General features: G+C 34.7%; 1 protein-coding gene and 1 long non-coding RNA gene across 2 annotated transcripts; one reads left to right on the top strand and one right to left on the bottom strand.

Annotated features, from left to right (window-relative positions):
- The first annotated feature begins 229 nt into the window (after nt 1–229).
- LOC107573621 (uncharacterized) lies at nt 230–3,394 on the top strand. The gene is made up of 3 exons (XR_001607542.1): nt 230–398; nt 2,574–2,747; nt 3,256–3,394. It is a non-coding gene; the product is annotated as an uncharacterized lncRNA (long non-coding RNA).
- A 2,125-nt stretch (nt 3,395–5,519) lies between these two features.
- Nucleotides 5,520–10,060, bottom strand: LOC107573613 (uncharacterized). The gene is made up of 5 exons (XM_016260042.1): nt 9,924–10,060; nt 6,630–6,733; nt 6,052–6,201; nt 5,637–5,968; nt 5,520–5,565 (listed from the first exon to the last, which is right to left on the bottom strand). The coding sequence occupies exons 1-5, from the start codon at nt 10,000–10,002 to the stop codon at nt 5,520–5,522; spliced, it is 711 nt and encodes a 236-aa protein (XP_016115528.1). The 5' UTR covers nt 10,003–10,060.
- Between the last annotated feature and the right edge of the window lie 817 nt (nt 10,061–10,877).

Below are 10,877 nucleotides of genomic sequence, written 5' to 3'. Positions count from 1 at the left end.
AGATCACGGGAAGCATGAACAGACAATAGAACCCCATTTACAAGCACACACAGACAGACTTGTTAGGACACTTTTCAGATGACATATCTTATCTCTCGGTGGTGTTCCTAAGAGCCCAGCAATAACTGTACATATTTATGTTTATGTGTGATTATCTGATGATGTCTCATTTTCACTGTATTCTGACTAAAAGGTTTAACAATCCATTTCTATCACACTCACAGGTTGAGATCTTGTCGTATTAATGAGGAAGGTTGTGCTGATCTGAGTTCAGCTCTGAGATCAAACCCGTCTCATCTGAGAGAACTGGACCTGAGTAAGAATTACTTTACAGAATCAGGAGTGAAACAGCTTTCAGATCTACTAAAACATCCTCAGTGTAAACTGCAGAAACTGGGGTGAGTTCAGGACTGTCTGGTCTAATGGGATTAAGTTTATGCTGATCTACATAGTCAATGACGTGTGAAGCAGATCAAGGTTGCAGTGTTGCACTTTTTATAGTCTGTTTCACTTCAGTTTTCACTTCAGTGATTGGGTGAATAGCAGTTCACAATTTGGTCTGCTGTATATTAGCTTGCAGAGCAAAACAAATTACAATTATCATTGTAGGTTATTTTTATATAAATACTTTGCGCTTTATCACTAATCAAATAAGCAAGTTAGTGATTGGTCGTGTTATGCTGCATGTGACATGGATCATCAAATGCAGTTATTTTTTCAAATAAACTAATTCAAAGCTTGACTGTGTGGGGCTGTTGCCTCCCTCAAAATCAGGGCGTACATTTTTGTTAATGGTTATGTGACAAAACACCCGTTATCCAGCAGCTTTTCCATTACGGAAAATTACCACTAAAGGCTCTCTCACAGTTTATTGCCATTTTTGGTATCCCAAGAATTATTCAAAGTGACCGGGGAACACATTTTACCTCCAAAATGTTTGCTGAGATATTGAAGCAGTTATGAGTGAAACATTGACAGTCAAGTGCTTACCATCTGCAAAGTTAGAGCACTTCAATCAGACCCTGAAGACTTTGTTGTGTGCTTATTGTACTGAACTGGGACGTGACTGGGAGGAGGGACTGGTTCTCTTGGCAGCAAGAAAGGTAACACAATCTAGTTTAGGTTTTAGCCCTAATGAACTAGTTTTTGGGCATAAAGTCCGGAGTCCTTTGGCTGTTCTAGAAGACTGTTTGAAGGGGAAAGAGCCTCCAATAAGCCTATTGGATTATGTGAATGTGTTTAGGAGGAGGTTGTTTTTAGCAGGTCAATATGCCCGAGAGAATTTGAGAGAGAAAAAAAAAAAACACACAAGCCCAGCACTTACTGGGGCATGTAACACACGTCAACAGATATAAAGAGGTTAAGGATGGAAGTAAATAACTTGCCTGACTCTAATTATTGTAGAAACCCAAAAGTGCATATTTTTCTGATCCTCACGGGACATTAACATTTGTTCATATCACATGTGTTTCTTCACACTCACAGGTTGAGATCGTGTTTTATTAGTGACAGAGGTTGTGCTGATCTGAGTTCAGCTCTGAGCTCAAACCCGTCTCATCTGAGAGAACTGGACCTGAGTAACAATAACATTACAGATTCAGGAGTGAAGCAGCTTTCAGATCTACTAAAACATCCCGAGTGTAAACTGGAGAAACTGTGGTGAGTGTCAGTGGCTTTATTTGATTTATATTTATCATCATTACACGGCTCTGTGGAATACTTGATTCTGATTGGTCAGTCGCGACATTCCGAGGTATGTTATCCCTCGATAACAACCGGTAAAAGCTAATAACACAGGCTCATCCGGGTGTTACGGGTTGGTGAGGGACACACATGAGGACGAAGGATATAAACAAAAGGTATTTTAATAAACAAATCCAGGAGACAGGCAAGTACACCAACATTACACAAACGAGAACGGACTCTGACTAAGAGAAAACAGAGTATTTGTAGGGGAGCAAACTAATGAGTTAATTAATATAACACAGGTGAACGAAATGACAATTTGGAGCCAAAGTAAAACTAGGTCACAGGGGAACAGATACACTGAAAACACAATGAAAACAGAACAAAACTAAACATAACCCTAACACCGGGTAACAGCAGTCGGAATTTTCGTCTTAATTGTTTTATTGCCTTAATTATTTTTGTGGTGAAATGTTGTGTAATGAGTGGTTTGACTGCACCGTTTCCCTTAAATGTCCGTCTAGCTTGAATTTGCTGCTTGCTCGCAACTGCTGTCTTCACGGAAGCTTTGCGTTCAAATATTTTCAACTCAAATCAATATTTTGTGTCTAATTATTTACTTATGTGGCAAGTAGCCATGTAATAAGCGCGATAATGTACATCCAGCCGGTTGTTATCTCAGAATAAACCCCTTCAGGCTGATACAAGACCTGATCACCCTGTTGGGGCTTATTCTGAGATAACAACCAGCTGGATGTACATTATCCCTTACTTAATAATGTCATTCATATGTATTAGTTATTTTATTGTGAACTTCAAGTGTTTTTCAGCCACATGGAAATAAACAGAAAGATGGAACTTTTTTTTTTCTTTCTTCACACTCGCAGGTTGAGATCTTGTGGTATCAGTGAGAGAGGTTGTGCTGTTCTGAGTTCAGTTCTGAGATCAAACCCGTCTCATCTGAGAGAACTGGACCTGAGTAACAATAGCATTACAGATCCAGGAGTGAAGCAGCTTTCAGATCTACTAAAACATCATCAGTGTGAACTGGAGAAACTGTGGTATGATTATAATACTGGTATTGTATATATGTTGTAAAATTGGTCATTTGTTGTAAAATCATTTTTCAGCAGACAGACTAGCAATATCTGTATTTCTTACTGAATTTCTGTTTTGCTGTTCTGAGATCAAATCCCCTCGGTTACTAGCATTTACAGTATATTTATTATAATAAAGTGCTCTAGAAGCTCTCAATAATTAACCTTCCAATAGTCAAATGCTGCACTATCAAAAAAAATATATTGTAAATAAATAAACAAACAAACAAAATGAATTTGTTCAAAATTCATCAAAATTAATTTTATTAATTAGTGAGATTAAAACAATTTTGCTTTACCAATATTAACCATGCAAATTCATATAAGCGAACTCAATGTGACACATAATTGTTCTCTTTCAAAGAAGCAAGTTCTCTTTCAAAATGTCAGCAACAGAAAAAAACAATCTGTAAATGCATCTTTCATCTCTGTACTGTCACTGAAAGGGATAATTTGTTCCTCTCACACACAGGTTGAGATCTTGTTATATTAGTGAGAGAGGTTGTGCTGATCTGAGTTCAGTTCTGAGATCAAACCCGTCTCATCTCAGAGAACTGGACCTGAGTAACAATAACATTACAGATTCAGGAGTGAAGCAGCTTTCAGATCTACTAAAAGATCCTCGGTGTAAACTGGAGAAACTGTGGTGAGTGTCAGTATTTTGCTGCTGTTTAGATGTTTTTAAGAAACACTCAAGGGATGTAAAAATGTGTTTTTGATGGACAACAAGTGAAGACACCTAGATTCATTTCACTTAAATTCTCTACAGCAGAAAGTTTTTGGACACATCACTGTAGCATAAAGCTCCACCATAGAGACCATCACTTACTCTGTGTCTGATAATCTAATTCTTGACTTGTGATTAAAGGTTTTCCATTTAAACATTTCTGAGATGAATGATCACAGATGAGTGATACAGTTGAGGATTTACTAACAAACACATGATGTAAAATATAAAAAGTAATTGTAATTAATTTGATACTCAGTCCATTGTTTAATTGATCAATGATGTAATCATTTGTTGTTTGGTTTGTTTTGCTCTCTCTTACAGGCTGAAGATTATCAACCACAGCTGGTCACTGAGGTCACTCAAGACGAGAGCGAATAGGAGAGTGACTGACGCAGACCTGGAGACCTGTTTTGAAAAGCTTAGCATAAATAATTAAATAGGGGAAAAATCACTACAAGCAGAGCAGTTGCTATCATCAGACTCCTTTCATGATTTAATTTCGCATTAAATCACAACCTATGTATCTCATCCACAGAGGCTTTCTTCAGTGATCATTTTAGTTTTTACATATTCAAATATTCAATAACATTGTCTCAGTGCTGAGCAGCATAAACTCTGGTCCTTGACAAAGTTTATGGGTGTATTATAATTATCATTACATTTTGACTTATTCCTCACGTATAGCCAAATTATAGCTTCGGAAGGCTTATAATACATGAAGTACATTAAAATAATTTTTTGAGATCTTGTCAGAAATGGTGTAACTAATGGATGTCTCACTGGGGCTTATAGGTCTCAGAATATCTTTTCATGGCCCAATTAAAATATTGTGATGAACAGTAAAATCAGGGATTTTTAAAATTTAACACCCATTAACAGTCATAACATGTTTTATATTTATAAATGATGTCTCTCATCCTCCGTAAACACTCATTTGAATATTTAGTATGGTATAGTTCATTTGTCCTAAAATTTGTTTTATTAAAAAAAAATGTAAACTCTCTGAATAGACATACATAATTAGCTTTTGTGAAATTGCTTTAGCAATAGTTTAATGTAAGGTGTTAATGCAGGTGCCTTGAGATCACATACTTGGCTAAGACTGTAAACACATACATTGTGTTTAATATTTTCATGTCAATTTGTTCTTGTAAACCTTACACCTGTAACGGATGAGTTAGGATCCACATGCAGCTTTTATAACAAGAGCGTTGTCAGAAACAGATGTGGTGTCTTCTGCTTCTCATCTTAGGAACCACACTCAGTCTTGTTTTTGATGCCAGGAGATACACTTTATTACATCATCAATGATAATAAATAATAAAGCGGAGATGGCTCTCTCTGCAGCGAAAACACATCTCCAGAATGATCATCTTGTCTTCTTTTTATACAGTTCTGACTTTAAGGGGTTTTCCATACATAGAATGGTTCCTTTGTGCATACAGTTCTCTAGAGAGAAAAGCCCCTCCTCTCTAGTCTTGTTATGTTAAAGAAAGCCCCCCACTTATGGTTTTTACAGATGTTTCTCATCTGAGGTCTGTACATTTTGCCACGTAGGCATTTTCCACACATAGGCATATAGGATTATAATGGAAGTATAACTAGATATTTAAATGGCTATATTACTAATGATTACACTCGAACAATTCATCTTTTAACCAATAAAAATCTACCACACAGACAGGGTCAAACACCAGTAAAACACAACTTCAAAGACGAGATGAGAGTAATCCAAAGACAGGCAATGGTCGGGGCAGGCAGTAAACAATCAAGAAACCAGTGAAACTGTCCACGATCAAGAAAACACAAGAACAAGGAAAGAAGGATAAGCAAGAGAAACAGTGTGTGAGTTTGTGTGCTGCTTAGATCATCTGCTTAATCTGAATGCATGAACAAAATAAACTGTGTAAGAAATAGTACCAATTGTATCATTTTCACTGTATCAGCACTTGTAAATTATTAGATTTTTCAATATTCTTTTCTAAAACAATACATTTATTTATTGTTTATCTCTCCAAAATGGAATTGAAGTCTGTCGTGGAGCCAAACCATCTGAACAGGGTTTATAGAAACCACTTGTCTTCCCACATTCAGATTTGAGCTTGAGACAGACAAAACAAAACACTGTTTTACACCTCGAGCATGTAACAGATTTACACATCTGTGTGTTGTGGTTAAGCAGCAAACCACATGTTGTACAAGCACGAACAGCTGGACATTCAATATTTGCAGCATCTTGTAAAATAATAGTTGCACAATCTCTCAGCAGATCCAGATCTCTGTTGCAGCAGCCTTCATTGTCACATCGATCAGATCGAGGATGCTGCCCTTTCCATTCTCTCAAACACTGCCAGCAGAACTCAAAGGTTTTTTTATTCTTTACAGAGCAAACGGTGCACTGCACGCTGAGATTAGATGAGTCTGATCTCTCGATCAACCAATCACAACCAGGACACTGTGAGACAGAAAGAGCACATGAACAATAACTGAACCATACAGATGTTTCTAAGAATAAAAAGGTGTAGAATATGTCCTTACGTTCTTGATGTCTGTTATCTTTCTAGTAGCGTTGTTGGCAAATCTTTCCTCAAAGTATAGCTGTTCTTCAGGTGTGAGTTTGGCTAGTTTACGCACTTCAGTGTAAGACCAAAGATCTTTACACTCAGGGCATCTCAGCTCAGCTTTACCCTGCAATTAAAGAGATAGATCACGCAAAAATGAGAATTCTGTCATTATTTACTCATCCTCATATGGTTCCAAACCCATGAGACTTTTCTTAAGCTTTGAAATACAAATGAAGATATTTTTTATAAAACCAGAGGGGTCCGTTTAACCTTTCCATTCAACAAAAGGTTCTTTATAGGGAAAAAAGTGTATTTTTATTATTAAAATGTTTTTTACAATAAGGAAAAAAAAAAGGTTATTTTAAGAACTGGTGACTGAGAGGTTCTTTGTGGAACCAAAGGTGTGAAAACCTGCTTTTGGAACCTTTGATGCGGAATATGTGATACCATAGCTGAATACATACCATAACATTGTTTTATAATAAAAATATTTGAAAATGAGAAGTCTAAAATCTGTTTCTGATGTACTAATAACGACTAATATACACTTACCTGATCCAGCTGTATTCTGCAGTAGTCTGTAAGTGTCTGTGGTCCAGTGATGTGACCACAGGATAATTTAGCTCTTAAAACATCTGGATCATCATCACATGGATCTGATGGGGAAATGACACGTATTAAACACCACAGAAATATTGCTTCTCAGTTCCATACAATTTTAAGATGTTCTTGGTTCATTCAGTGTTTTATAGGCAACCTCTGTTGTGCCAATTCAGAATAGCACAGTTGGTTTTAAATTAATCTAATTTATTTTAGTGCAGGACTCCATAGTTGGGGAATTAGTAATCTGTACTTAATCTGTGTTTAAAACAGCTGTTTTTTAAACCATAATTAACTATTCTAGATTAAGCCTACTCTTGACTTAATTTAAACCCTTTCCGGGAAACCGCCCCGTTAAGTTAAATAACAAAATTAATTGGAAAGTGCTTGAATGACACAAAAAACAAACATATGATCATTGGCGGAAATGACAAATTAAATTATTTAATTACAATTAATAATTATTTAACAATTACTTAATCCACACAATTATTTATTTTACATCTATATATAAAGAAACAGATAATGTTTGTCATTTCAGTTCATTTACATGGTCTCTTTGCAATATGGGGTTTGAGTGATATGTGGTTTATTTATTTCCTGAACTATGGACTATGATGGCTACGCCCCTGTTCTGATAAAGCAAAACACAGGGAGTTGCACTCGCAATTACAAAATAAACAGAACAGAAAGACTAACAATTCTTTCAAAGAAGAGTAAATATTAAGAGTACATAATAAATGTTTTTCTCTAATACACATTGGCCACAATTAACGGCAACCTTTTATTCAACATTGGCCACAATTAACGGCAACCTTTTATTCAATGCTTTTTGAAACCTCCTTTTGCCAGTTTAACAGCTCTGAGTTTCCTCCTATAATGCCTGATGAGGTTAGAGAGCACCTGACACGAGATCAGAGACCATTCCTTCATCCAGAATCTCTCCAGACCCTTCAGATCCCCAGCTTCTCCTCTTCAGTTCACCCCACTCTTCTTCTATAGGGTGCAGCTCAGAGGACTGGGATGGCCAGAGCAGAAGCTTGGTTTTGTGTCCAGTGACCCATTTTTGTGTTGTTTTTGAGGTTTGTGTTTGGATTATTGTCTGGTTGGAAGATCCAAACATGACCCATTATAAGATTTCTAACAGAGTCAGTCACTTTTTTATGTTTTATCTGTTGGTATTTGATAGAATCAAAGATGCCATGTGTCTAAACAAGATGTCCAGGACCTCCAGCAGAAATATAGGCCCACAACATCAAAAATACAGCAGTATATTTCATTGTACACATGGGGTACTTTTTATCCCTGTGTGCACCAAACCCATCTTGAGTGTTTGCTGCTAAAAAGCTATTTTTTTAGTTTCATCTGGCCATAGAAGCCAGTCCCATTTGAAGTTCCAGTCATGTCTGACAACTGAATATGCTGGAGATTGTTTTTGGATGAGAGCTTTTTTTTTTTTCTTCAAACCCTCCCAAACAACATGTGGTGTAGGTGCTGTTTGACAATTATTTTTTAATGTTTTCTGACCCTGAAACTCAACTATTTTCTGCAATTCTCCAGCTGTGATCTTTGGAGAGTCTTTAGCCACTCAAACTCTTGGTAACACTTTATTTCGATAGTCCACTTTAGACATTCTAGTAACAGTAAGTAACTTTGCAACTACATGTCATATCTTCTAACACTTTCTTTGTCAACTTATTCTACTAACCCTAAACCTACCCTAACAGTCTACTCTGAGAGTTAGTTGACATGTAGTTACAAAGTTACTAATAGTTAATAGAATGTCTAAAGTGGACTATCGAAATAAAGTGTTACCAAACTCTACTCCTCAGCGTGCATTAGGACGATATAGACACACGTCCTCTTCCAGGCAGATTCATAACATTTTATGTTGATTGGAAATTCTTAATTATTGCCCTGATGGAGGAAATGGGAATTTTCACTGCTCTAGCTCTTTTCTTAAAGCCACTTCACTAATTTGTGAAGCTCAATTATCTTTTGCTGCACCTCAGAAATATATTCTTTGGTTTTTCTCATTGTGATGATGATTAAGGGAATTTGGCCTTTGTTTTCCCTCCTATTTATATTCCTGTAAAACCGGAAGCCATGGCTGGATAATGTCATGTTCATAATCACCCTGGAGTGCTCAAAATTGTGAATATGAATGGGAATATACTTCACAGATATTTTACTCATAAGAATTTCTAGGGGTGCCAATACTTGTGTCCAACGTGAATTAGAGAAAATATGTATTTCATAATGATATTTCCCCCCCATTTTCAATTCTTATTCTCCAATGAAAGGTTAGATGTTTGTGATTTTTTTAAATTAAAGATCAAAAGGATTAACAATGCAGGTTATATATATATATATATATATATATATATATATATGACTAAAATCAAATAAATCAAATAAATAATCAGTTTTAGTTAGATAAATAACATATTTGTATAATAAACAAACAAATAACAAATGGATTGAAATAATCTAATTATAACATATGATAATATTCAAATAAATAATCCAAAATTTGATTAAAATAAATAAAAATTAGATTAAAACAAACAAATAAATACAAATGAGATTAAAACGAATAACAAATTTTATTAAAATAAATATGTAAATAAATACAGTACTATGAGTAGTATAAACAAAACAAGCAAATAAATAAAAAATGATTCAAATAATAGAATTCTAACTGACAAAAAAATTAATCAAATTCACATAAATAATCCAAAATTTGATTATAATAAATAACCAAAGACTAAATTAAAACAAGAAAATAAATACAAATTAGATTAACATGAATAATACAAATTAAAATAGTAAGTAAATAATTAACTAAATACAGTATACTGTAATGAGTACAAATAAAATGTTATATTACTAAATACTATACTAAATATTTTCCATATAATACTTGGACCCATTTATAATATTAATTTTCACAGTATAATTTGGGTTTTTATACAGTTGCCTTTTACATTTTGGGATGGGGTCTCTCACATGAGGATGGTCATATATATATATATATATATATATATATCATATATCTAGATCAAATGGAATCTGTGTGGACTATTGTTGCAGACATTAGAATGATAAAACACAAATTTACGGAAATGCGTATTTCAGGTCATGGAATAAGAACAGAAATGTTAGCACAGATGTTACATAATTTACTAAACAGTAATTTAATAGACAGGCCAATTTCTATTAAATAATTAGAAATAATTAACTCACCGATATCGCTGCACTTTTCCACGAGCTTAATGCCGAGGTTACTGTCAGATGTGACATATCGTTTCTCATCATTTGACATTTTAAACGAGAAAGCCTCTTCAAGAAGTGCAGTGTCTTTCTTCACACGTCTGTTTGACTCACTCAGAAGATACTTTCGCTTTCTCTTCTCAAGCAGACTTAACCTGAAATCACATGACTGATGGATGACTGTGCAGAAGGGCGTTTAACTTTCCCAAGCGAACAATACAAACGGGTTAACTTGGGAAACATTCAATTATTTTTGAGCCAAGCAATAATCCATAGAAAATTCAATGAAACGACACAGGTTTGGTCTCTATAAAGAGTTTCACACACGTTTCACAAATGTAACATTACTGACTGTACGACATTTTACAAACAAATACTTAGACACAGAGAATGGACATTTAATGTCAAATATACTTTAATTCAAAATAAACATGGAAAAAGTGCAACATGCTAATTAAATAAAAACATTTCAACAACAACAACAACAACATGAACTAAAATCATAATTTAAAACTTAAACAGAAATGTAATTGTAATATAAAAAGCAGCAAACAATTAACTTTTGCAATTATGATATTAATGATTTTCACTCTTGAAAATAATAATTAAATTTTAATCCCATTTTTTTCTATGGCATTCAGTTAAAAAAGTCTCCATGAATTAAAAATGAAATATGAACGGTGTCTGGACTCTTCCACATTTCTGATGGGATTTTGCAGGTCCGTTTCATTGTTCTCCTGAGCGTACTGAAAAACAGCAACATTTAAGAAAAAGTAAATCCATAATTAAAATGTGGCTAAATGAATCTGAAAGCTGAAAGATGGCAATGCCAGTGTTTTAGATCCCAGAAGAAAAAACTAGCTGATACTGTAAATACGTTGAATTGGATAGCTAGCATTAGTTTATTTATAGCTAAACATGATTTGC

This window comes from Sinocyclocheilus grahami, unplaced genomic scaffold, assembly GCF_001515645.1.
Source record: "Sinocyclocheilus grahami isolate Dianchi unplaced genomic scaffold, SAMN03320097.WGS_v1.1 scaffold1984.1, whole genome shotgun sequence".
Lineage (NCBI taxonomy): Eukaryota > Metazoa > Chordata > Actinopteri > Cypriniformes > Cyprinidae > Sinocyclocheilus > Sinocyclocheilus grahami.
Note: the sequence above shows the minus strand (reverse complement) of the source record. Positions and strands in the feature narration are given on the sequence as shown.

What these genes read in the sequence shown, in the direction of transcription:
- LOC107573613 (XM_016260042.1), bottom strand. Translation starts at nt 10,002, where the DNA reads ATGTCAAATGATGAGAAACGATATGTCACATCTGACAGTAACCTCGGC. An exon ending in GCAGAATACAGCTGGATCAG is followed by an intron (nt 6,202 to 6,629) that starts GTAAGTGTATAT and finishes CTTTAATTGCAG; the next exon opens with GGTAAAGCTGAGCTGAGATG. An exon ending in AGATAACAGACATCAAGAAC is followed by an intron (nt 5,969 to 6,051) that starts GTAAGGACATAT and finishes TCTGTCTCACAG; the next exon opens with TGTCCTGGTTGTGATTGGTT.